We start from the raw sequence: 26878 nt of genomic DNA, 5'->3' as shown, positions 1-26878 counted from the left end.
ATCAGATTAAACTCCATGCCTTCCCTGCTGCATGTTCCAGCACATAAACCAGGCATCTCTAATCAAGTTCCACACTCAAAGGCAATGCAACATTTCCACTTGAAAAAATATGAGATACAGGAAACCTGTGCTGGGTAGGTGTTGTTATCAACTTACAGAGTCAACACTTTTTTAACTGGGAACAGCTCAGCTATTTGGAATTAAAGCACTTTCTGAATCAACACACTGGAATTATATCACTGAATCTATAGGAGCATCAAATTTCACCTTTTGAGGCAGATTTTGCCAAGCAGTTCAGCTGGTTTGAAATTCAGTTGTAGCCTTATTTTTTTTCTTTCACAGACTCACTAGCATAATTTCTAATTATCTCTGATTAAGATATCAAATTTTCTTAAAGAAGCCCTCCTCAGGCAATTATTTTCTCACAGAGCTCCAGCTTTAATAAAAAGATGCCCAGGCTTTAACTAGGACAACAGAGAAACCAATTCCCCCTACTGATCTGGCAAAGTCTTTGTAACATAAGAGCAGGCAGTGAGGCATCCCATTGTGAAAATAAGCCCATAAAGCTTCTGAATGAGAACATTTTCTTTAAAAAAAATAAAAAAATAAATCTTTTGTAGTTCTCATGGTTGTGCACAAAGTTTATGAAGCAGCAACCCTGATTGCCTGGGGATGGTGCTTAGTGCAGACCCACTGGGCTGCAAGTTGATTTTAATCTCAGGCGGAAGTTGTGCTCTTCCAGTTCCTCTCAGGTAGGGACAAACGTGGAATGGTTTGAGCTGGAAGGGCCTTTAAAGATAATCCAACTCCAACCTTCCTGCCATAGGCAGGGACACCTTCCACCAGACCATGGTCAGCACATGGTCACTCATCTCTTAGTTTTTTGTCTGATACACTCCTCCGAATAATCTTTAATTAAATCTTAAGTGGGATAATCTTCAAGACAGTAATCTCCTGGAACTCCCCACAGAACAGGAATGTTTCAGCTCTGTTTTCCCATGACACTCTAACTTTCCATTAGAAATTACATTTTCCAGCCAAGACATTTAGCTGCATTAAGAGCTCAACAAAATCATCAGGGCTTCTTTCCAGCCACAGAAGGACCTCCCACAGTAAGAGTGGTTAAAAAAACACCCAACTGAAGCGACAAAGCTGTCCTGGTGCCCTGCAGGCAGGCTAGCTGACCTGGGCCAGGAAGGCAACCAGGAAAAACTGCTCTTCTCCAACTCTGCAGATTAAATCAAGGGAATCATGATAACACCAGGTAGCAGAGAGGACTTTAAAGTTAGAGAAAACATCAATGTCTCAAACATTCTCAAGGCACAGGAACTGAGGAAATGCCTTGGGATGGGCTGTGCTAACAGGAAGGTTGCTGGACCTGGCTCTACACACCTGGCACGAGGAGCCCCTGGTTGACAAGCAGAGGATCCTCCACAAGAAATGCCTTAGGAGCACTCCAGGTACAACCAGTAGCTCCCAGCCCTTCTGTGTACAGGAACCAGCACACCTAAGTGGTTTGTCAGATCACCTTGAATCAACCCACCGAAGAGCTACCAAGAATTACAAACATCTCCCAAAGTGATATAAGAGGAATCCATTATGACAGAGTCTGTGAGGAGCTTCAGAACAGAATTAAAATGCAATGACAAAAAAATTTCTTAAAAAATAAGCAGCTTGAACTATAAGCTGACACTTTCTGGTGACTTCTCTTGCACACCAGACTCAGCCCTTCCACTGTATCCAGCCGCTGCGCCCTTGGACATCAGAGCGAGCTCATTTTGTGACCCCATTCCCCAGCACAGTTATCAACCAGCAGGAGCTGCTGGTTTGCTCAGCAAACAGGACCTTTTGATAGGTGCCAGAACCAGGAACAGCAGAAAACACACCCCCACTCCCTCCAGCTACATCAGCAGCACTCCAAGCAAGTTCAAAACGAGGTTTCTGGAAAGGGAATTAGCTATATCAGAGCAATAAAACAAATGAAAGAGAGTGAAATTGAAGGAGAATGTAATCACTTAAAAAACATAATATGGAAAAGGCATATTAAAGAAAAACATTAAAACTAGCATGACCAAAATGCATACTGAGCCATGTAAATGAAACAAAAAGTACTTTGCAAGATTTTTAAGACTTCAAAGGTAGCTGTGAGTGAGCCCAGGAGTTTGAAACCTGCGCAGCTATCAGGCAAACACTAGTATAAGCCAACAGCGTTTCTGGAAATGTAAAAATACACTGGAATCGGCGAGAATTGTATTCTTACCTGTACCTGGAAAATTTTCTCATTTTAAATGGAAAATCAGTCAGCAGTGACAGGTCTACTAAAGGGAAACTCAGGTCTGCAATAAAAATGTACTGAGGAACAGTTGTTCTGCTGTAAGAAGGAACTGAAGCTTGACCCAACCTGACCCAGCTTTGCCCAGTAAATAATGATGCTTGCAGCCATCTGAAGGATTGAGGTGTCCTTCCCCTCTGACACAACTCCGAGTTGGATGGATGATGTCATTCATTTGAAGGCCACAGAGTGTATCTATCAGCCAGCCCTGGGGTTTGCCTATAAATGGAGATTCATTGACTTCATCTGGGGAATACTTGAATTCACAAAGAGGTGCCCACAAAACACAGGGTTTAGATACGTAACACGTACCCAGGGCACAGGAACTGTAAAACACCCCAACACCAAACACAAACTACAGCAGCTTCCAGAGGGACTTCAGCCCACAGGTATGCACCCTCCCATCCCAACAGCCAAGAACAACACACAGAAAGCTGCAGGAGCTCTGCCAATCCTCAGGAATTCAATTCATTGCAAAGTTATTTGCTGGAACCTGTACCTGCACCTCTCTGCAGCCACCAATCTCACAGAGCTCAGCACAGCCCTTCCACACCTGCAACATCACAGCTCTTTCAGGTTAGTCTGACACTGAAACTAAACTGGTAACACAGCAAAACCTGACAATTTCCTCACGGGAGCAACTCCAGGGCAGGCACCAGGTGAGGGGATGGCAGGCACAGCACCTGCACTGGAACCCCAAAATATCCCCGTGCAGTGAGAGCTGTGGTCCCCAGGCTCTGCCTTCCCTCCTCTCCACCAGAGATCTCACAGAGCAGCTCCCCCAGCCAAAACCAGCCTGGTGCAGAAGCAACTGGTTTGAATCCAGTTCAGTTCCTCAATTTGTTTGCCACATGGGCCACAACCAGTGGCTGCAGAATAAGGGAAGGGAGTGAAAACACAGGACCTGCTCAGCAGCTCCAGCACTTTGGGATGTTTACACAGCTGCAGCCCCACACAGGGCAGCAGTGTCTGTCCTCACAGCCAAGGGCTGGGACTGGGCTTGGCAGGCACCAAGTCCGGCTTCCCAGCACCAAAGAGGCTTGAAAAGTCTGCCATGAATGACAGATCCTGCCCACTGCTCTGTCCCTTTTCCCATTGCAAGCACCACAGGGAAGGTGCCACCCCTTATTCCCGGTGCTGTTTGAGCCAGGTTGATCACCAGGCCATGAGTACCTATCCTGCTGCTTAATCTCAGAGCACCTGTGACAAACCAAGATTGATTACTCCTATTTACAAGATGGAGTTCTCTGCTACAAAACTATTCTTAAATTCCTCCAGTACACCTAGAAGCAAAAAATAAAACCCAAACCCTAAAGCACCAGCTGAACCCAAAGCACCAGCATTTGTCAGCCCTAGGTTTTGAGACCTCACTGATCGTACCCCAAGGGGAGGCGCTAGCCAGGAATTCCAGTTTAACCAGTTCCATGCTTTCTCATTCCTCCCACTTTCTTGGAACAACAGAAGGCAACAAAACCCTGCCTCAATCTATACCGGAATAAACAATTCATTGCGATGAAAAGCCACCTGCTCCCCCCACACAGTTAAAAGCATTTCCAAATTCCAGCTCTCTCAGCCAGCACAGATGGACACACCAGGCACACAGACACCCGCTTTGCTTCCAGCACAGCCTTTGTGCTGCTGAGACACAAAGCCCGATGGCAGAGGCTGCCTCCATCAGAGCTGTTTTGTTAAGGGATCACGACATAAACCAGCAATCCTCCAGCCACAAAAACAGATCAGACTCAACTCCTAGCCCAATTAAATTGCAATCTGCTAAAAACACACAGGCACTCTCTGGCTTTTGGGACCACATCCCTCCACTGGCAGATCACATCCTGAGACCTCACTAATGCATCATCTGCCCCACACGTCCCCAGATGATTAAATTTAACATGCTACGGGGCTCAGTCATCACCAGAGATTTTCGCTTTCTTGCACACCCTACTTCAGTCCAGGGCAATGCTGCAGGAGGGAAATAGCGCCTTTGCAAAGGAAGTGACAGTCCCAAGAGCAGGCAATAAAACACTAAAATGGAGCCTGAATTCTGCCTTGCTCATTCCTGCTGGACCTGCCCGGCAGTCCCTCAAGTGTGGTGGCGTTCAGGGCAGCCTCGGATTGGCAGCAGGAACAGGGCTGTTCTAGGCCAGCAGACTGCTGAATACTCACTCCGATGCCTTTGCCGAGACAAAATCAGAGCCAGAGGCTGTTCCTGCAGTGCACACTGAGCTCCACAAGCTCCAGCCACAGACATCTCCTTCCCTGCTCCCCTGGTTCCTGTGCTGCTCAGCAAGTCTGGCCACCTGCAGAACGCTTCCATTAGGAACTGGCTACTCACAGGACAGATTCCTGCTGTGGTTAATCATTGTCCCCGCAGACCTAAGGCAGATCTGCTGTCCCACAGCTCCTGGCACAGCCTCCCACTCACACAGCATTGCCCTGGTGCCACTCTCTCCCTCTCGGTGCCCCAAGCACAGGAGAAGATTTCTGAGCACGGTGATCACGCTGCCCAATTCTCCCAGTCCCCTCAAGTGTACAGGGATCTCTAGCCACAAGATTAATTCATCCTATCAGAACTGCTCAGGAACTGCTTGTGTCATCTTTGGCTTTCAACTTAGCTTTCTCTGAAGACAAATGCTAATATCCTTCAAAAAAAAAATCCAAATCTGATCCGAAACCAGACTCATCACTGATATGAATCACACAGCATTATTAACTCTCCTGCCCATCAAAACAGAAATGTCTCACCTTGCAAAACAATTGTAGTGGTTGCCCAGGATCACAGCAGTCTGTCCCATCTGTTAAAAATCTGGGTGCACTGAATGAGAATATTTGACAAGCACTCTGCTGAAAGGCAGCAAACATTTCACCCCACAATGGCTACTTCAGACCCAGACAGGGATTACAGGTAGCTCAGCTAGGTTCCTATCAGGCAGCACAAACAGAGCCTCTCAAGAAAGAATTCCTTTTGAAGACAGAGCTTGTAGGGACACTAAATTCCAGGATCAAGCCTGCAACTCTGAGAAAGCTTCACAAAATCAAGCGTGGAAGAGCTCACACTCCAAACTGGTACAATTAAAAGCAGGGAACGAAGTGTTCCTGCATTCAACACTAACAGAAATGGCAAACAGACCAGGACTTCCACTTTACCTGCACACAGTCTGCCTAATGGGCTCAGCTTCTCCGATTTCCAACTCCAAGAGGCACCCACAATAAAACAGGAGCTATTCACTGTGAAGGAGGAGGCAGGAACAGCACCCACAGAGCAGTGCTGGCATCCACCACCCCAGTTCCCCATGCTCTGGATTCCCAGATGCTTTAGTGCTGCATTTTGAGCAGCAGGTTAACCCCATACATGATTCACCTCAGGGACATGGGCAAGAGTCAGCCTGCTGCTGCTGCCCCCCACGCACAGCAAGATAAACACAACAATTTTCAGCCAACATCTCGGACTCTTGGCAACGGACACGTTCCCCTCCTGTTTAATGGAGACACATTCCCAACAGATTCCCGTTTCAACTGAAAGAGTTGTCACAAGAAACATGCCACATCAGAACCAGAATTTTGGATGACAAGGCTTTATTTGCTTTTAAAGTGCTCACGCTCAAAAGAGGGCAAGGATGAAGAGGGTATGATCAATGCAGGCAAACATTAAACTGTCACACTTTCCCAAAAGCAACCTTAATACCAGCTTCAGACGAGGTTTTGCTGAAGCCAAACTCATCAGCAGCACTGTCAGCCATCCCAAGGGACTCTCATCCCACTGAGGGACCCAACAGCTAGTGTCCTCCTCCAGAGTCAGTGTTCTGACACCAGAGTAAGGTGACATGTGGCTCTAAATCCACACAAAACCACTACCCACCATGTTACCTTGAGGATGCAATTCAAACCCCTTGCTGCTGGCATTAAGAATGAAAGCTGCTTCCTGCAGCAAAATAACCTTGGAAATGCTGGAGAATTTGAGCTTTCAGTACAACAGGACTAAAGCACAGTCTAAAGAGTGTCCCGGTAACTTACGAGCCAACAGATAATATCAAACCCTGAGGGAAGCATTTGTGGAGCACACAGGAAGACTCAAGTCTACAATCACAGGTTCAATTATCTTAAATGATAATCAAGAGGTAGTAAGAGAAACATACACATCAACATAAGGAATCCTACTCTGCATTTACTCAGCAGTGCAGCCACACATGACAGCACCAAGCAATGCTCATGACATAATATTAAAAACAGTAGTACTATTAAAATGAAAGAGCTGTTTCAACTCATTACATGCACCAGAAACACAGAATAGCCTTCAATATTATCCCCTATGAAATGACTCTGCTCAGCAAGAACACAGGAATGAATCAGCCACAACATTCATACGAACCCACAATGGACTAAGAGCAAACTCCACCCGCTCGTTAAAGATTTCACTGCTATAGAAACTATGATTAAATACACAGAGCCATGAATCAGCCACCTGAAACAAAGGTACACCTCAGCAGGCACAGCAGCACCCAGCACACTGACATCTCAGCCACCACTGGCCCCCCAAAATTGTGGCATTATGCAGAAAAACAGCTTTATCCAGATATTTCATCTTTCTTACCTTTGGGGCTGGTTGTTTTAGGGGCTCTCTTGGTTTTGGCAGTGCTTAAAGCTGCACATGCCCCTTACAGGAACAGTAAACAGGCTCCAAATCCATTTTGTCACAACTGGATAAAGTACCTAAAACCAAAGCCCTGATGCCTCTGGACCAGCTGTGTCCCTGCACTGCAATTCCAATCAAGCCCACAGAAAAGCAGGAGGAAGATGGCAGGGCTTACCAGCAGTTCCTCAGTCTAGTCTCTGAACAAAGTGGATTTAAAAGAGGTTTAATTTTCCCAGAGGCTAATGCTCTCAAATCTAAATAAATCCTCCAAAAGAAGAGATAATCCATAAATTTACTAGTTAAAAATGTTAATGTATCCAGTGCTTATGCAAGGACTGCTGCTTTCCATGCAAGAGTATCACCTATACAATTCCACATTAAAGGAGAAATGGATTTCTGGTAGTTTCTCCCTTTCCAAGCTGAAATGTAGCACAGCAGCTTTATAAATCCCACTTCCCAAGAGCAGCAAGAATTTACTGCAGAATCAAGGCAAACTTTTTTTCTACTTCACTGAAAAAGCTCTCAAAAATCTCACCTTGCAGAAGAACTTAATACAAAAGCAAGCTCAACAGGCAGAAAAGCCCTGCCAGGTGTGAAACCTGAATAATCATTTGAATAAAAAAATTGCAGAGGTAAAACTTTAAATTACACATTCACAAAATACAGGACAAGGTGAAAATTAAGAAACAACTCCTTGAACTCAGCTGATGCTGGACTTACCCAGCATACCTGCTACTCAAACACTTCCTCCTGTTATTCATATTCTATTTACTGAAGGGACCACCTACACACCATACAACACAGAACAGGATGGGACTAGACCAGTAGAACCTGGCTGCTAATTATGGCTCTTAAGGCTGAGATGAATTAATTTGTCCCTCTAGCTGTAAACAGGATGACTACATGCTCACTAACCCCAGGTAATTTTGGAGAGGATCATCAGAAGGATGAAATAAGGAAAAAGTGACTTGCCTGACATCAAACACCTCGACAGCAACATAGCTGGGAGCTAAACCAGGCCTCCTGTCCGCCTGAGCATCCTTATTTTCCCTGGACTTACAGTTGTAAGTAGAGAGAACACAGTCATTAAAATACAGATTGAAGGCTTCATTTGGAGGCACATATGGAATAATACTGATTAGTGTAATCACTAGTGTCACATTGATTTTGGGGATCCAGCAGCCTTACAACAGTCCTTCATCCCACTTTCCCGGCCTGATATGCTCACAGAGGTTTTTGCAGGTGACCAGACTGCAGCACATTCAGGACACCTCGCACAGCCAGCTTAATAAATTCAACCTGAAAATTCCCCCCTTTCTTTCCTCCAGATGCATTTTGTGTAAGCCCACCAATACCCCCAGAGAAACTGGATACTTAACAACCCCAAATGACAGCCTCACTGGCTGAGGGACACAAGAATCCAACCTGACCTCAGGTATCAGCAACTGAGCAGTCCCTGCATAAACAAAAAGTCTTCCAGTCCAAGAAAGTTCTTCCCTGCAAACTATCCTCACAGTCAGGAAAAAATCCCATATTTATAATTCAAGTGAAACATAACAATAATAGCAAAACCCCACTTTTTATAATGTTAGGTGCCAGCTAATTGTTTTCCTCAAGTTTTGCCTTCCTGCTCTGGCACTGCTGGTGCTCTATTAACTGTCTTTACCTTGATCTGAACAGACACAGAAAAGCCAGGTGGGCCTGAAGCCATCACTGCCTCCAAAACTGCTGGAAAACAGTAAGAGCCAAGAGAACTGGACACACTCATCTGACAGTTTCACCCAGAAGCAGATACTGCTTCAAGAAGGCGCAGTAGAGCCAGGAGAAATCCAGTTTACAGACACCTGCAATCACAGCGCTTCTCTCCATACCTGTGGGTCTGTTAGAAACTTATTTGGAAGACAAAAAATTCTATGACCTTGCTCCCCTCCGGCCCTGATCCACAGGCAGGAGGAACAGGATACAAGCAAGTCAGGAGCAGGATATATGCACTAATTTAACTCTCAGCACAAGGTAAATGAAGCTTCTGTGACCCTACAGGGAACATGCCAGTTCTCACCTGCTGCTAATCAACAAATATAAGTGAAGAAGACTTTGCTTCTAATTATTTGTTCTCCTCTGGCATCACACAAACACCCTTTACAAAGGAACAAATCTAGTAGGAGTTGGACTCCATGATGGGTCCCTTCCAACTCAGCACACTGTATGATTCTGTAACAGCTCTTTTCCTGCTTCTCCCGTTTCCCACATAGCAGTAAATTACACCTGGTTTGGAACAGACACTAAACTTAATATTGCCAAAAATAAAAGCCCAAATTTACTAGCACAAATCTGACGGCTTATCACTATTTCAGTAATTATTCTCCTCCTTAGTCCCAGCTGATAAAGACAACCTCATCAGCACAAGGTCATCCATCCAGGAACACAGAGCAGATATTCTGTGGATCCATCCAGATTTCCACTGTCAGCACTGCAGCAGAGCAGCTTTAAAAATGCATTCCCACAGAACCTGAGGCAGCCAGCAAAGACCAGCTCAAATCCTCCTGACCCTGGTTTGTGCTTCAATCCCTGCACAATCCCACTTAAGTCTCCCCTGCACTGGGATACGAAGGCTGGTGGGTGTTAGCTGTACCTGCAAACCTGCTTCCCGTGAATCTTGGCACAAGCAGCATCTTGGCAGCAAACCAGCAAAAACTTTTAGACAGCTCTGGAGAGGAATCGATAACACACCTCCAGCAGAACTTTTGTGCATCTGCAGGGGAGCTCCTGCCAACACAGGAATAACATTGACCAAAGCCCCCAATCAGCAGGCACAGCGAGAACAGCCAATCCCCGACCGACAGCAGCAAGTTCAGCTGGTGGCAGACAGCCCTGGTTTGATTTGGAGTAGGACAGGAGGATTAGTCAAGAGAACACAACCTTCAAAGGCATGTGACTACAGCCGAGTCCCCTGAAAATTTGCACAGTGACACGTTTAGTTCAAAGCTCAAATACTCCAAAGACAACAATCTTTGGCTTTATCCCCCACCCATAAACACCTCTGGAAGCTTCACCTCCATGAGCACAGCCTGAGACACAGCTTGTGACCCCAGCCTCAAGGCCACAACCAGCAATAACCTCTTTTCTTGCTAAGTCACCCTCTGCGACAGTGTTTACCCAGCCAGAGGTCTGAGCATGGCCCACCAGACACCAAACAAGTCAGTGCCTCCCAAACCTTGATCCAAGTTTACAAATCAAGGCTTTTCTGTACGGTTAGGGCCAAATTTATCTTGCTTGCACCCTTAAAAGCTAAGGGACAGAACTGAGGAGAGAAATGCACATTAAGAGAGGTTCCCCTTTCCCACAGACGAGTGTGAGGTGATGAAGGAAGCCTACGGTTTAAATCAATGGTAGGGATTAATCTTGATGGATTTTAGACAGCTAAGTCTGTGGTAACACAGCTCTAATGAAAGGGTTAACTTTTGGGGCTTGGTTAACTAAAGAAAAACCTTTAGGTACTGGCAGCCAAGAGATTCCTGCTTTCAGCAGCAGCTTTCTGGAGCTGACACTGAAAAGGTTCAAACCCTCAGGTCTAACAGCACTAAACTTTACTGAAGTCCAGTGATCTTTCCTAAAAGTGCCTCAAAAGGCACTGACTGCACAGAAGTGCCAGGCTTGCACAAATCGACCTCATCAGTATGCACCTTGTTTTGCCCCATGACACTCAGCAGCTGTGGTTAATTAGTCCTTGATAATGAATTGCCTATCACGACTGCACACAGCTGGTAGGTGAGCGATTCCTAACTGTGCTTTGGAACCAGTATGCCAAAAGCACAAACACAAAAGAATAAAGTTAACAACCTGTCTGCCCCTTCCCCCACTCCTCCGAAGCTGCTAGCAGCCAAAGGCTTGGGAAAAGAAATAATAAATCTATTTCCAGGCTTCAGCAGAGAGAAACCCTTTGGACTGCTCTCAATTTTCATATCTTTGCCACCAGTGCTTCGTGTTATTTCTCTCAACTCATTCAAGTTAGGAGATGAAGCCCGTTCTTCTGGCTAATGGCATTTAAAGCCCCTCTCTGCAGGTAATTAGTCCTCCCTTCCCCATCCCATCCTCAGCAGAAAGAGCAGAGAGTCACCAATAAGCAAAGAAATTCAAGCAGCAACAACCAGGGTTATAGCTGAGACCAAAGCTGCCCTCACCTCCCTATCTCAGCACAGCTGAGAATCAAAACAAGTGACACTACAAACAACAGAATGAACACCACAAGAATTTTCAGATTAAGGGCTTCCACATTTTGAAATCAGGAAAACAGCAACTCCTCATCTACAAGGACCAAAATACCAATGTGTAATTGCTAGATGTTCTGCCTGATCACCTTCCAACCCTGACAGATCGCCCCGAGTCATTCAAAACAAGCAGAAAAGAGCAAGAATTGGGAAACCTGCAGCCTTTTCCCTCTGATTCCAGGCCTGTCGCCCAGCCACAGGCAAATCACAGCAATCTCCACACCTCAGGTCCTACCAGTAAATCCTCTGGGCAGAGGAAAAATTAAGGGCAGTCACCAATGGGAAAGCACCTTTGCTGAAGACTGAGAAAATTCTGTATATCTGTATGCCAACTCCTCCTGTGGAATCTGCCCTTGGATTCGGGGGCAGTTTGGAAGGAGTTAAAGCTCCAGCCATGGGGATGAGCCATGCTGGCTGCTGCATTCCTTGCCTAACCATGACCCCAACAGCAGGGAAGAACTGGGAATAGTTATCACCACAGCACTGACACGTCAGCAAGAGCGACTAATTAACTGATAAAAATAGAACTCTGAAAGGGCTTTTTTCCACTCCACACAAAGCCTAGGCCCAACGCTGCCACTATTGCACATCCATTAGTTTTCCAAGGGCTCCAAACTTGCCAGCAAAAATTAAAAACATTCTCACACTCAGAAAAATAAACCTACGTGGCACTTGTATGCAGAAAATCACTGCTAAAGAAAATTAGGGAACTGATTATGAACAACCACCACCACTCCAACCCTAATGGATGCAGGAGCAAGATGATGTCTTTGCCCCCAAAGGCCCTACCAGCTCCCTTGCAGCCCAAAGTTCTGGTTTTGCCTGAAAAATGACGTATTTTGAAGTAACCCAAATGATCCCAAGGATATCTGCAGCTTTCTTCACTCATGATATCACTGAGACCAGCCAGAAAAACCCAGTTCTGTTTTAAGTCCCACCCAGACACAGGTTTTGTACAGCTTGTAACTGAATATTCATCACCAGCTAATAAACCTGCATGAACCACAGTCTCAGCGATTTTTAATACATATAATGCTCCAACACATGGCAAATGCAATGAAATTTGATCAAAATAGAAGCCATTTGTTTAAATACAAGTGATTTGGCTCTCAAAACTGTCATCAAATTAAACTGGAAATCAAATTAACCAGTGACTGAATGAAGTAGAAGGCAGTATAATCACAGATCACTGATCCAGCAGCATGAAAACAAGGATGCAATCGCATTCCCCTTGTTTGTGGCACTGCCCCATGCTCCCAATAGGACTCCCACTCCATTTCCCAGGGCTTGAGTATGCTCAGTACCTCAGACACAGCTCATTTCTTGGTAATCCAGAAAGAAAATGTTCCTTGCAAAAACACTGATACATTATCAGATAACAGAGTACCACCTGTGAAAGGACACACTGACACATTTGAAACCACCTTGACTTGGGACAGAAAAATGCAGTCATTCCCAGCACTGTTGGCAAGAACAGGTTTGAACCTACTCTGAATGAGAAAGGGGTTTTGTTGCCATCACTGTCCAGATATTCAGCTTCAGCTGCTGTAACTGTGCCAGCCCCGTCCCTCACAATTTGCCTCATTTTGGCTCTAGTTTGCCTGTTTTTGTAGTCTTCACAAAAAGGAATTTAAACTATGTAAGTTTATGATTTTAGGTGCTGTCTACTCTTAAAAGCAATTTGGATTCATTTAAAAGGTCTGTTTGAAGAGCATCAGACATTCCTGAGGAAATCACAGCAGGGAGAGGAATCTAATTACACTCCTTTGCATCTTCTGTAGCACATCAAACTAACTCAGCTGAACATCCTTTATCCACCAAAAGTGGACTGTGGAAACTTCATCAGTCCCCTTCCCTGATTCTGCACGAGATTTGCTTTTGAGAAACAGGAACATCACAAAACTTAGAAGTTTAACACTCACTCCTGTACAATTCCAGGTGTCTTTAAGCAATAAGGAAGCAACTGCAAGGAGAAGGCTCCTAGGAACTCTCACTACAGCCTTCCAAGACTTGAAGGAAGATTATAAAAACGAGAGTGATTTTTTATAAAGGCAGAAAGTAACAGGACAAGTGGAATAGTTTTAAACTCAACAAGGAGATTTAGATGGATATTGGGAAGGAATTCTTCCCTGTGAGGGGTGGGGAAACCCTGGCACAGGCTGTCTGAGAAACTGTGTCTTCCCCTGCATCCCTGAAGTGTCCAAGGCCAGGCTGGCCAGGGCTTGGAGCAGCCTGGGACCGTGGAAGGTGTCCCTGCCATGGCAGGGGTGCTACAAGAGCAGCTTTAGGGTCCCTTCCAACCCAAGACATTCTGGGATTGTCTGACTCCCACTTCTCTTTCTAGGCTTGTGGAAGCAGCATTTAAAGATCCTAAAGCTGGAGGAGCTTTATAGTTCATTTCAGCTATAGTTCATTTCAGTTCATTTTCATCTCAGCTGAGCACCTTCGCACATAATTTACTTTTTTTGCAGTATTTCAGCGCCAGAGAAGGGCACCAAGCCCTCGCCTACCTCCACCTGGACAAACACAACCCAGTGCAAGACACAGAGGTAAATAATTCATCTGCGTGTAAACAGAGGGAAAGAACAATTAAACCAGAAAGCTCAGCGGGGACGTTTCAAATTTCAGTCAACATTAAGGCAGTAGAGATCAAACAAAGAAATACCAACGGGGCCGCCTCAGAGGGAACTTCGGGGAAGCTGGAAACACTCAGGGCAAGGCACAGGCGGGCAGCAGGGACGAAAAGCCGGGTTTATTGTAAAAGCCCACGCCGTTCAGGGTTTCCGAACTGTCCTTCGGAGGACAGCGGCGAACAGGGACGAGAAGTGCGCTTGTTGTGTTTAGAGCGAGCTGCGGGGTGTGTGAGCCGCGGTGGGTTTGATTCCCGTGGAGCCTCTCCGCCGGGACGCCCCCGCGCAGCCCCGGCCCTCCCGCGGCATCTCCGGGGTGCTCCCGCTTCCCCTCAGTGTCCACCCCGGTCCCGAAGCGCTGCCCCCGGGCAGAGGGTTCGGCAGGGCCGAGCCGGGGTTCTCCGGAGCCGTCCTTGCCCCGGCGGGTTCCCGGCCGTACCGGCGCTCCCGGTCCGCCGCCCGCCCTTACCTGCCGCCGCCGCCGCCGCCGGGCCGCGCCGCCGGAAGCCGCGCGCGGGGCATGCCGGGAGATGTAGTGCGGCGGGCGGAGACACGCCCCGGGGAAAACGGCTCCGGAACCGGGGCTGGGGCCGCTCGGAGCGCGGCTCTGGGGTCAGGGGGCAAGCGGGGATTTGGGGTGGGGGATGATGGGGTGCTGGGGGAGGCTCTGAGGCCAGGGAGTGACTGGTCACGGGGGTTTGGGGTGAGGAGTGCTGGGTCAGGGCGTGAGCGGGATTGTGGGGCTTTGGGGTGGGGGTTGCTGGGAGTGTGGGGTGAGGCTTTGGGGTTGTAAATGGAGGCCTGTGGGGGCTTGCGATAGGGGGTGATGGGATGCTGGGGTTGTAGGAATGGGGCTTTGTGCTCAGAGGGTGACAGGGGTCATGGAGCGTTGGCAGGGGGGCTGATGGGGTGTTGGCAGGCCTGAGATGAGGCTTTGGGTTTGCCCGCAGAAGCTCGAGATGATGCCCTGGGTTACCTCGGAGGTGGATTTAGCCTTTAACAGCCCGGCACAGGAAATCTCACCCTGAAAATCGGAGGGCTCCGGAGGGAGCCGCTGGCTCCCCCAGGCACCACAGCCCGGTCCGGGGCAGGGGTGGAACGAGAAGCGCTCTAAGGTCCGTTCGGACCCAAAGCGTTTTGGGATGCCGAGGCTGACAGCGGCTCTTCCAGCGCTGGGTCCGTGGCTCCCGGCCGGGAAAGCCTCGGGGGGCGGCGAGCCCGGGCAGACCGAGCAGTCTCGAGCCGCAGCCCCGGCCCGTCCCAGCTGGGCTCTGTTACTGCCCATTCCCAGCCCAGCGTCTCCAGTGTCTGCTTGCTTCTGCAGGGAATGAGCTGCCCACACTCAGGGCACGCAGATTTCTCATCTCCAGCCCCACGTGAACACAGCGAGGGCAGCTCAGCCCTAGGAATGCCGACTTTGCAAAGCACTTTGGGTTCCATCAGTCTTGAAAGTGCTCCTTCAGCACAGATTATTATTATTATTGTTATTATTATTACTACAACTATTATTTCCTGTTGCTTTGATGTGTGTTAAACACCACTAACACATTATGTTTTTAAATTGAGGGCAATTGTAGTGAAAAAAAATAGCATCTATTGGAATCATAACTATCAGCTACAGGTAGGGAGATTATTAACACACCTGCCCTGCAGGACAACAGTGAAAGCTGTGGATAAATTATATATATGTACACAAATTGCAGGCTTTGGTTACGCACCAGACAAGGAATTTATTGGTTTATAATTGTGACCAACTGAAAAAACAAAGGGGGTTAAAGTGATGCAATGACCCAGGTTATGAGCTAAAGGAGATCCCAGGGCTGGCTCAGCTCCCCAGGCCCCCACAGTGTTCTCTGGTGCTACAGGGTGACACCCTAAAAGTACAGCATTTTGTGGGGGCTCTGCTGTTATCTCCACCAGGAACTTTGGCACAGCCAGCAAAGCCCAGGGAGCCCTGTACTCCTGCCTCAGTTTCCCAAAAAAAAAAGCTGCCCTCAAACCTCTTTTCCCCAAAATAGACTCTGCCCTATAAACTCCCAGCAAACTCTCACCAAGCCTCCCTTCTAGCCCCACTGCCCTCCAGAGCCTGCTCAGAGGGGCAGCATGGCAGCTCCTCCATGGCTGTGGGGGCCAGGGGGTCCCAACCAGCCCAAGCCAGGATCTGGCTCCTCAGGCACACAGGGAAGCACCTTCCATGCAGAGCTGGCCCCTCCTCAGGGATCTTATCAGCAGCTTCCAGGGGCTCCTGCCCACACCCTGATAAGTGCTGGGCTCCACATCATGGGGTTGGGGTGTCCACGGTGCTGCTTCACCTCCCCCTGCCCCACAGCAGCTCAGCTCCGTGCCAGCAGTGGATCAGAGCATCCCATGGGACACCCACAGCGTGTCATGCCTAAATCCTGGCTTTCCAGGAAGATGTCACAGCCAGGAAAGACTGGAAACAAGGATAAGGAGAGTTTACTGAAGTCAAACCTATTCCCCTCGGGCAAATGGGGAGAATTCAGACCTCTCACAACCCCCCTTGGACAGCTCAGGGACACTCCCAGGCATGCCCAGAGCAGCAAGACCCCTGTACTCTACACATGCCATACAGGATTAGACCCGGGGATGACCAAGGGAAAAGTGAAAAAGGAAAAAGAATAAAAAAAGAACTATTTTATTTTTTTCAAACAAGATTAATAGCAAAGTTACAGAGGCATTTCCATGCCTAGTCAGGAGTTAATATACCCAAAAAATACAGAACTAACTTAAATGGACCTGTGATTCAACAGCCAAACCAAAGGTGGTGATGCTGCTGGCCCTGGCTCCTGCTCCCACAACAGGCACCTCCATGGCAACCTGTGCTGCTGGGAATTCTCTGGCATATCTGGATAAAGCCATGGTCACCCCATCCCACCCTGCCACCCTCACAGCACGAGAGGGGCTGAGGGAGCCTGATGCCCCAGCACAGCTCCCCACCTCAGCCCTAAAGCCAACAATGCCAAAAGGCTTAAAACACAGTTATTCCTACCCTTTCCCTGCTCCTGCCCTGGCACTAAGGTTAAAGGCACTTCACATCCCAAACTGCAGGGATGAGGCAGAAAGGTGGGGAGGGGTTCCTGGGCAGCACCCCCACCAGCAGCTGTGTCTCCCAGCACGGCAGGACCCAGAAAGCAGGGATGAAGCCCATGATATCCTCTGGCCATCCCTGGCAGGGGGACAGTCCTCTTCAGTGGCAGCCTTGGTGCCAGGACCTGTCACAGGGGTGTAACACCAGCACTGCACCCACAGACATCCCAGTTTGGCTTCACTCGGGCTAACCCCAAAAGGGAGCAGTGAAGCACTCACAGCTCTGCCAAGCCCAGGGCAGCACTTCGGGGTCTTCCCAGCCCCGACAGCTTCTTGGGGGCTCCCCTTACCTAGAAGAAAGTGCAGGGAAACTCCCACTTTACTTCCACAGCTCTAAGCCCATTAAGCAGGGAGACAAAACTCCAGATGAATTTTCAGGGTACCAGCTGCCCCCTGGCCTTGCCCACGCAGCCAGGGCAGGAGCAGGAGGAGAGGGCAGAGGCAGCTCAGGTCATGTAGCGGGTGACAGCCCTGAGGGCGTAGAGCAGAGCCGCCTGCATCCGTGCCTCCAGCAGCAGCAGGTTGATGTGCACCTATGGCGAGAGCAGAGTCAGGGCACAGGGTCAGCACCCCCAAATACCTTGCCAGGAGGGGAAGAGATGGGGCAGCACCTTTTCTGAGTGTTTGAAGTGCCTCCAGGACTGTGTGTAGATCTGCTTGGTTGTCTTCTCCGGGTAGCAAGCCACTGTCTTGATGTAGATCTTTAAGTTGCGCTCCAGGAGCTGGTTGACCTCCCCATAGTCATAGTCATCATAGCTGGAGAGAGGAGGAAGTGTTATTCCAGCCACAAGCCTTGTGCATTCATTGAATCATGGAATGGTTTGTGTTGGAAGGGACCTTAAAGCCCATCCAGTCCCACCCCCTGGCATAATCCCAGGTTGCTCCAAGCCCTGTCCAACCTGGCCTTGGACACTTCCAGGGATGAGAATTCCACCACCATTTTGGGCAAACTCTGCCAGAGCCTCACCACCCTTATAGGAAATTTTTACTAAATTCTCCTTTCCCAGGGCTGTTCTGAACCTCAGCCAAGCCCACCAACAGCATCACTTTGCCTTAGGGAAGCAGCAGCAGCAACACTTTAACCAAGACCAAGTCACTGGACCTGCTCCTGGGCTCTTCCCAAGGTGGAGAAGAAACTCCAGCCATGTTTTGGGTTGTACCGGATGCCGAAGACGCAGTGGACGTAGTTCCAGATGGCCCGGCGCAGCACGGAGGTGTCCACGCCACAGTGCATGGCAATGGTGTTGTAGGTCAGGTTGTAAACCACCTGGAACTTCTCATCCAGGAGCTGCCCCATGTCGGGGTACAGGCGGTTGATCAGCGAGTAGCCGTGGTCCTCCCAGGTGTAATCCTGATGGAGAAAGGATGCTGAGGTAGGGGTTTGGTGGGGAAAAGTGGGGTCCCTCTGTCCTGGTGTCAGGCAGGGTAGAGTTAATTTCTTCTCAGTAGCAGTTCCAGTGCTGTGGTTTGGATTTGGAATGAGAAGGGTGCTGGTAACACACTATAGTTTGGTTTTTTTTGCTAAGTTGGGTTTATCCAGAGTCAAGGACTTTATTCCTCTTGTTCCAGGCTCTGACAATGGGAGGGAGCATAGCCAGGAGAGGTGACCAGAGCTGACCACCGGGATATTCCACACTAGAGAACGTCATGTCCAGTATATAAAGTGGGGGGGAGTTACCTGGAAGGGGCCAATCTGGGTTTGGGAAGGGGGGTCTGGCATCAGTCAGCAGGTGCTGAGCAACTGCATTGTGCATCACTTGTTTTTTTCCCTTTTCATTGTCATTATTATCATTATTTATCATTATCATTGTATTTTACTTTATTTTCAATTATTAAACCATTCATATCTCAACATACAAGTTTTATTTTGATTTTCCTCCCTGGGCTGGGGGAAGAAAGTGGGGGCTGAGTGAGCAGATGTACTGTGTTTCATCTCCATCTGGCCTTAAATCACGACACCCTCCAAAGCCAGGGACATAAGGTGGGGTGTCCCCCTAAGTTGACACTTCCACCCAATTCTCAGCACCTGGTTGCTCAGCTCCAGCCCTTCACCCTCTGTCCACAATCCTGGGAACAACCCTGACCACTCTACCTGAGCCACTGCTGAGCACCCACCTGCGCACGGAAAGTGGGGGGGGCCTGCTCCCCCCTCCGTGTGAAGTCCTTGTATCCAAATTCAGGATCCTCCAGGAAGCAGCGGATGTTGGACTGCAGGGAGGGATCCAAAATATCTAAAAGGCACCAACGCAGCAGCCATGAGCCCAGATGGAGTCAATGCTGCACTGAGGAGCTGATCCTGCGCTCCCTCAGGCAGGTTCTGGTTCCTTTGCCCTTCCTCAGTCTCCCCTGGCCCACGGGGACCTCCTGCCCCCAGACAGTTTCCCCCTGCACCTCCTCACCTGAGGAAGGGACCAGCAAACTCTCTGTCTTCTGCAGCTCGAAGCGTGTCGCCATCTCCTCCTGTGTGACTCCTTCCTCCTCCAGCCGGTGTTCCTGCAGCAGCTTCATCCTCTCCATCAGCACCTCCACCTCCTGTACGGCATCTGTGCCCTGGGGAAGCACAGGGAAGGGTCAGCCCTGCTCCTGGCTGACCAAAGGGGCCCCCAAGCTCAGATCTGCTGGCACCTGGGGGAGCCCCTGGGCTGCTCGAATGAGCATCTCCCTCTGGGTTTGTCCTGCCCAGATTCCAGCAGCTCCAATGACCCATTTCCAGGCCTGGGAGGAGCGGGAAGTCCTGTGGAGGACTTGGGCACAGCCAGCTCTAAACGGCTGTAGAGCATCAGCTGCTCCAAATGAAGGCCAAGAGACTCTCCAAGAGCTGGGCCCCTCTGCTCTGGAGACGAGACTGGGAGCGATGGGGGTGCTCAGCCTGGAGATCCCAGCGACACCTTGGAACTCCTTCCTGTCCCTGAAGGAGCTGCAAGAGACCTGGAGAGTGACTTGGAACGAGAGCCTGGAGGGATAGGAGAAATAAACGGGAAATGGGGGAAAATCGGGAATTGGGGGAAAGGCGGGAATTGGGAAAAAAAACCTGGGAATTGGGAAAAAAGAAAAGGGAAAAAAGACCCTTGGGAATTGGGGAAAAAAACAGGAATAAAGAAAAAAACGGGAATCAGGAAAAAGGCGGGAATAGGGGAAAAAAACGTGAATGGGAAAAAAAAATGGGAAAAAAAACCTCAGGAATCGAGGAGGAAAAAACCGGGAATCGGGAAGGAAAACAAAACGGGAATAAAGAAAATCCCTGGAATTGGGGAAAAAAAAACGGAAATTGGGAAAATGTGGGAAAAATCCGGGGGGGGGGGAGGGGAGGGGAAAATTTGGGTGGGAATGGGGAAAAATGGGAAAAAAGGGGAAAAATCAGGGAGGATTTGGGGGGAAAAGGGAAAAAATTGGGAAAAATCAACAAAATCCGGGTGAAAAGTGGGGAAAAAGAGGAAAATGAGGCCAAATTTGGGTTAAAAATGAGGAAAGAGATGAAATTGGGGCAGATTTGGGGGAAAATGGGCCAAAAAAGGTAAAAAATTTGTTCAGATTTGGGTAAAAAGTGCCCAAAATGAGCAAAAAAAGCCAAAATTTGGGGTAAAACCCAGAAAAAAATTCAAAATTAATCCAGATTTGGGTCAGAAATGGCCAAAAGTTGGGGAAAGGAGGAAAAAGGGGGAGAAAATTGGGTGGGAAAGGGGCAAAAAAGGGAAAATGAGGCTAAATGGGGGGGAAAGTGGAAAAAAAATGAGAAAATTTGGGGGAAAAAGCGAAAAAAAGGAGAAAATCTGAAGAAAGGGGAAAAAGAAGAGACAAAATTTGGTGGAAAAGTGGAAAAAAAGGAGAAAATTTGGGATAAAAATGGGAAAAAAGACAAAATTAAAGGGAAAAGTGAAAAAAAAAGAAGATTTGGGCTAAAAACTGGAAAAAAAAGATAATTGGAAGAAAAAATGGGGAAAAAAAGGGCAAAATTTCAGGGGAAAGTGGAAAAAAAAAGAGAAAATTTGGGGCAAAAATGGGTGAAAATCCCAAAATTCGTCCGGATTTGGTTCCAAAGAGGCCCCAAAGAATCAAATGAGGACAAATTTGGGTCAAAAACGGGAAAAAAAGAGACAAAATTTGGGGTAAAAATGGGGTAAAAATGGGAAAAAAAGAGTGAGATTGGTGCAGGTTTGGGTCCAAAGGTCCATGAAAGGTTCCTGAGGGACTTCCAGAAGGTTCTGGAGCCATCCTGGGGGTTCTAGACTACCCTGAACAGTGCTGGGTGGTGCTGAGGTTCTAGATCATTCTGGGGTTCTAGATCATTCTGGGGTTCTAGATCAACTTGGGGTTCTAGATCACTCTCGGGGTTCTAGATCGCTCTCGGGGTTCTAGATCGCTCTCGGGGTTCTAGATCAACTTGGGGTTCTAGACTGCTCTTGGGGTTCTAGACCGCTCTCGGGGTTCTAGATCAACTTGGGGTTCTAGATTGCTCTCGGGGTTCTAGATCGCTCTCGGGGTTCTAGATCGCTCTTGGGGTTCTAGGTCAACTTGGGGTTCTAGATCGCTCTCGGGGTTCTAGATCGCTCTCGGGGTTCTAGATCAACTTGGGGTTCTAGATCGCTCTCGGGGTTCTAGATCGCTCTCGGGGTTCTAGATCGCTCTCGGGGTTCTAGGTCAACTTGGGGTTCTAGGTCAACTTGGGGTTCTAGATCAACTTGGGGTTCTAGATCGCTCTCGGGGTTCTAGATCAACTTGGGGTTCTAGATCAACTTGGGGTTCTAGATCGCTCTCGGGGTTCTAGATCGCCCATGGGGGTTCTAGACTGTCCTGCCTGTTCTGATGTTGCTGAGGTTCTAGATCACCCTGTGGGCCTTGAGGGTCTTCCAGAAGGTTCTGGATCCATCCTGAGGGTCCTGAAGGCTGCTGAGGTTCTCCTGGGGTTTTGGACTGTCCTGGGTGATCCGGAACCTCAGCACCGGGCGAGGTCCAGCAGAATAGTCCAGAACCCCCGGACTGGTTCCAGAACCTCGGGACTCTCAGGATGGATTTTGGGGTGAAATTTAGGGATTTTGGGTAAAAATTCAGGGATTTGGGGAGGAAATCTTGGGAGGCTTTTGGGGTGAAATTCGGGATTTTGGGTGAAAATTTGGGGATTTTGGGAAAATTCTGAGGATTTTGGGTGGAAATTTGGGGATTTTGGGGGAAAATCTGGGATTCTGAGATGAAATTCGGGGATTTTGGGGCAAAATTTGGGAATTTTGGGGAGAAATTTGGGGGTTTCGGGTGGAAATCCCGGCGGGAATTTGGGCTGAAGTCCCAGGGGGGGTTTTGGGGTGAAATCTGGGGATTTTGCGGTTTTTGTGGCCGCGTGAGCCCCCGGGAGCAGCAGCAGCGCCCGCACTGGGGCCGCTCCCACGGTGACACCGAGAGGGCAAACAACCCCGGCTCGGTTTGGGGGGAAAAACGGTGGAATCGGGAAAAAAATGGGATTGGGGAAAAATAAATGGGCATTGGGGGAAATTCGGGAATTGGGGGAAAGGCAGGAATTGGGGAAAAAAATGGGAATTGGGGAAAAAAAAAACGGGAAAAAAAATCTCGCGAATTGGGAAAAAAAAATGTGAATAAAGAAAAAAACGGGAATCAGGAAAAAGGCGGGAATAGGGAAAAAAACCGGGAATGGGGAAAATAAAACGGGAATCAGGGGAAAAAAAACGGGAATAAAGAAAAAACAGCCGGGAATTGGGGAAAAAAACCATGGGAATAAAGAAAAAAACGGGAATTGGGAAAAAAAACGGGAATTGGGGAAAAAAAAGCATCCAGCAGCCCAGGGTACACTCACACTCCTGCATGGCAAAGCCCCTCTTACCCCAGAGCCCCCCATGCTGTCATCAGAGGCAGGGCTGCTGTTGCTGTGAGGTGAGGGGGCCCAGCAGCCGTTCCCCACGTCCTGGTCCTCCTCGCGTTTGATGCCGCAGCCGAAGACAAAGGATGCAAGCGAGTGGTAGTGGGTGAGGAGCACCAGCGCCTGCACCAGCTCTGCCAGCGACCAGCTGTCCTCCCCCGGCTTCAGCAGAGCCTGCAACGCACAGCAGGGGTTGGAGAGACTCCCCAGCCCACCACAGCCCAGTGCCGGGGCGAGCCAATGGCAGGGATACAGGAGCGTGTTTGGGAAGTGCCTCACCCACAGACCCGTCGGGGGCGAGTCACCCCTTCCCGCTCCACTGACTCCCTCAGCCCTGAAAGGGGGGGCTGTGCAAGCAGGAATGTGGTCCCTGGGGCCAAGCTGTGTTTTGGGGGGGGGATCTGTGCTGGCAGCATCAGCTCTCACCTCAATGTGCTCTTTGGTGATGAGCCAGGGCCGGTGCGCCAGCAGCTTGTTGATCTCATTGAGGTTCCGGAGTTTTTGAGGGGCGCAGTGCAGCCCCTGCAGCCACGCAGGGTCTCCCCCCACCTGCAGGAACTCCCCCATGTGCAACCCCACCAGGTAGGAGCAGCGGTGCCGGGCTGCTGCCTGCGGGGAGAGCCAGCAGTCAGCCCCCAGCACCGGCTGGGGGACCCCCACCCTGCTACAAGCCCTTGAAGAAGCCAAGGCAGGGAAGCCACTCAGCCCACACTCCTGGAGGGTTTTCCCTGGGGAAACAAGATCCAGACAGGGGGGATTTCCCCCCTCACTATCAGTGCCAGTCCCCAGCGGTCATGGAGGGAGGCTGTTGGGGTACCCTGGGTGGGCACCAATCCCAAATGGGCTTCCAAGTTTTTACGATGTCAGATCAGAGAGGGGCCCGTCTGTAGGGTCCCAAATGTCACCCAAGCAACAGTGCTGTGTCCCCACAGCCCCAGGGCCCCCGGGCTCACCATGATGGCAATGTAGTGGCGCTTGTGGTAGGGCAGGGGCCCATCCATGCGCAGCAGGAGGTACTGGGTCTTCCAGAAAATGCTGAGGTACTGGGGGTGCAGCCCCATGACCATGGCGATGTGGTCCACTCTGCCTGCTGAGAGGAAGGCCTCAAGGAGCTGGTGCAGGCTCTCCCCACCTTCCTGCGGGATCTGCAGAACGAGGAGAGGAGGGGATTGAAAGGCTGTGAGCTGTAGGCCCCCACTCATCCCAACATCCCCCTGAGCTAAGTGGAGACTCTCCCAACAAGGACCCAGGCACCCAAGAGCACCAAGAGCAGATCCTCACCCCACTGGAAGTGCCCCGCCTCCGGAACGGACACCGCCGGTGGCCCCCACTCCCAGCCCCAGGGGGCAGAGGGTGTTTGGGGGTCTCCATGGCAGATCCCACACAGCCTGTCCAGCTCAGCCTGTGGGTTGGGTTGTTTGTTTGGACTCTGGAGCGCAGGGGAGGAGAGATGGGGGTCAGCCCCCCAGCACAGTGACGAAAGCACAGCGCTATCTCTGCCTGGGGAGGAACATCTGGAAGAGTGAATGTGGGTGCTGAGATAGGGCTCAGGTGCCCTGGGCATTTCAGGGCAGAATGCTGGGGAGCGGGCAGGGCAAGGGTGTGGGTCTTTGCATCGCAGGGGAAGCACAGATGTGTCTGGATGAGTGGGGAAACTGAGGCACGGGCAGGGCAGGTAAACACCAGGGTGAAATACAGCCGTTCCCTCAATCTCCAGAACGACTTCCCCACAATGCCACAAGGATCCGCTTGGGGTGGGTGATCTCTCTCTCCAGTCCTCCCTCAGCATCCCACCCGCACTAAGCACTAGGAACTGGTGGCTTGGGAATCCTTCCTGTCCTCCCACCCGCAGCAGGGAAGGGTGAAGGAGACCCCCAGCAGGGAGGAGACCCCCACCCAAGTCAATCGCCATGGCTTTACCTCTCCCAGGGGAATGAAGGTGCTGGGGCTCCTCGCCAGCTCCCGGGGAGCCTTGATTCCTCTTTCCTAGGAAGGAAGGCGCAGCCGGGAGTCACCGGAGCCACGGAACATCCCCGTGAGCGTCACCGGAAGGGGTGACTCAGGCGACACCCGGCACGGGCCACGGGGCCATCTCCCCCACACCCTTTGCGTCAGGCTGGCAGCGCCTGATGAAAGCGGGCTGGGATGTTGCTCCGCTCCCGGACGCGTGTGACACAGCGGGACACCGCAGCTGCGGCCCCACGGGTCCCCTCCCGAGCCGCGGTTTACCAGCTCCATGGGAAAACAGGGAGAAACGGGGGAGCGGGGATCAGGAGCAGCACAGCCACGGCACTGTGGTTACAGTCACCAGCAAGGACATGGCCTCTGGGGGTGTCTTTTAAATCCCTCCAGGGATGTGGACTCCACAACTTCCCTGGAAAGCCTGTGCCAGAGCTGGACAACCCTTTCAGTGAAGATTTTTCCCCCTAATATCCAACCTCAACCTTCCCCGGTGCAACTTGAGGCTGCTTCCTCTTGTCCTGTCAAACTGAGGGGAAACTGAGGCACCGAGGTGCTGTGACACCAGACACACAATCTGCCCCAGCTGCAGCTGGCACAAGGCAGGCTGAGAGTCTCAACAGAGGTACCAGGAGAAGGAGATAATGCCCCGTGAGCAGGAATATGGGTGTGCTGAGTTTTAACCCCACTGGTGCCAGTGCTTAGTCAGGTGTGGTTAAGCCATCCCCGATATGGTGAGGTTAAACAAACGCCATCAGAATCACCCAGCCTCCTAACTGTGTTCCTGCCACAAACTGCTCCTGGGGGACAATAGCAGCATCAGAGCCACCAGCAGTTTCACCCCAGCCTGCTCCAGAGCACTGACTTCAGGCTTTGGCTCATGCCAGGACAGGTACGAGAGTTGAGTTCCCTGCTGTTTTCTGTTCCCTGCCTGGGGTCTGTCCCACTCATTGTCCCAGCACTTCCAGTTTCCAGCTCTCCTCTGGTGTAACCATCCTGCTGTGACAACTCCCCCCTGAGCAAAACCCCAAGCTGCAGAGGAACTCGCTGTCCCTGGGGAAACCTGGTGGAAGGGGAATGCAGGAGCAAGAGAAAAAAAAATCTTTTTTGGAGGGGGGAAAAGAAGTCTTGCAAATAGAGACAATTTCCAGCTTTTCAGGATACTCAGGACATTGGTGGACTGATGTTGCAGACCATTCTGGTTGCTTGGGAAGGTCAAGGAAATCCTGAAAAGCTCCATGGACACCCCAGGACTCCAGTTTTCCACACTGGACTCCAGATGAATAAGCCCTGGGCGACACCAGATGTTTTGGTTAACATGGACATCAGAGATCCTATACCCAGCGTGGGAACAGCAGCATGAGCCAAACTACAGGACAGAACCCCTGGAGCCCCATAATCTCCTGTCAGCCCCTCACCTACCCCGACAGGCACATCCCATCACACCTCTGCCTCACCTTCCCTTTGTGCCATACCTGTAAGTTCTGGCCGGCTCCCAAACACATCCCAGCTCGTGGAAGGTTGGGAGACCCAAAGGTCTCTCCTTCCAGACGCCCCAAGTGTCCCCTGTCTGGACAGGGCTGCCCCACGCCCAGGAGCCTGTGGGAGCTCCCAGTGCCCAGCCCGCTCCTCAACAGCCCAGGTTTTAGCCTCGCTGCGAAGTGGATGAGTCAGAGGGCTGGCGCTGCACCCCGGCCGCTTTCTGGACATGTCCCGGCTTCTCCCCTCCCTGCAGCCGGCCGGGGCGGGGTGACCCCGGGCAGCGCCTCTCCGAGGGACGCCCGTGGGGGCTGCACCCCGTGTGCGCCCGGGGATGGGGCGACACAGCCCCAGAGCCCTTACCTGGCCGCCCCGCCGGGCCCCACAGCCCCGCTGCTCCTCCGGCCCCGCGGGGCTGCACGGCGAGCCGGCGACCAGCATCACGTTGGGGCTGGGCGGTGGGGACAAGCGGGGATGGGGGGGACAGGAGGGGACAAGCGGGGATGGGGGGGACAGGAGGGGACAGGGGGGGACAGGGGGGGACAGGGGGGGACAGCCCTACCCGCCCCCGCGCTCCGCAGCGACCCCCGGGACCCCGCGCCC

At 50.4% G+C, this 26878-nt stretch overlaps 2 protein-coding genes across 8 annotated transcripts in view; both read right to left on the bottom strand.

Annotated features, from left to right (window-relative positions):
• PHACTR4 (phosphatase and actin regulator 4) overlaps positions 1-17310 on the bottom strand; it is a 64278-nt gene extending 46968 nt beyond the window's left edge. For 3 of the 5 annotated variants that reach the window (XM_014258506.2, XM_088067446.1, XM_014258507.2), the window contains exon 1: positions 13899-14308. The gene's annotated coding sequence lies outside the window, so the exon portion shown is untranslated. Of the gene's footprint in view, positions 1-13898; positions 14309-14332; positions 14385-17261 lie in introns of those variants that run through there. The other 2 variants (XM_014258502.2, XM_014258503.2) reach the window with 2 other exon arrangements.
• SESN2 (sestrin 2) lies at positions 16504-26791 on the bottom strand. 3 transcript variants are annotated; one of them, XM_014258508.2, is made up of 11 exons: positions 26272-26551; positions 24758-24823; positions 24119-24351; positions 23791-23982; positions 23264-23446; positions 22802-23011; positions 19371-19521; positions 19087-19202; positions 18132-18322; positions 17583-17727; positions 16504-17504 (listed from the first exon to the last, which is right to left on the bottom strand). In XM_014258508.2, exons 1-11 carry the CDS (start codon positions 26504-26506, stop codon positions 17418-17420), a joined length of 1809 nt encoding a protein of 602 aa, XP_014113983.2. In that variant the 5' UTR covers positions 26507-26551; the 3' UTR covers positions 16504-17417. The 3 variants fall into 3 exon arrangements, with proteins under 3 accessions (XP_014113983.2, XP_005529719.2, XP_087923573.1); XM_005529662.3 differs by lacking the exons at positions 24119-24351; positions 26272-26551 and adding an exon at positions 26639-26791; XM_088067447.1 differs by lacking the exon at positions 16504-17504 and having other exon boundaries at positions 17603-17727; positions 18074-18322; positions 26272-26562.
• Positions 26792-26878: the final 87 nt, after the last annotated feature.

The sequence above is a fragment of the Pseudopodoces humilis genome, chromosome 27 (genome assembly GCF_049639895.1).
Source record: "Pseudopodoces humilis isolate 2021_Gansu_Grassland_sample_001 chromosome 27, ASM4963989v1, whole genome shotgun sequence".
Classification (NCBI taxonomy): Eukaryota; Metazoa; Chordata; class Aves; order Passeriformes; family Paridae; genus Pseudopodoces; species Pseudopodoces humilis.
Note: the sequence above shows the minus strand (reverse complement) of the source record. Positions and strands in the feature narration are given on the sequence as shown.

What these genes read in the sequence shown, in the direction of transcription:
- SESN2 (XM_014258508.2), bottom strand. Translation starts at nt 26,506, where the DNA reads ATGTCCAGAAAGCGGCCGGGGTGCAGCGCCAGCCCTCTGACTCATCCA. An exon ending in GCCACTACATTGCCATCATG is followed by an intron (nt 23,447 to 23,790) that starts GTGAGCCCGGGG and finishes CTCTCCCCGCAG; the next exon opens with GCAGCAGCCCGGCACCGCTG. An exon ending in TCACCAAAGAGCACATTGAG is followed by an intron (nt 23,012 to 23,263) that starts GTGAGAGCTGAT and finishes TGTGCGTTGCAG; the next exon opens with GCTCTGCTGAAGCCGGGGGA.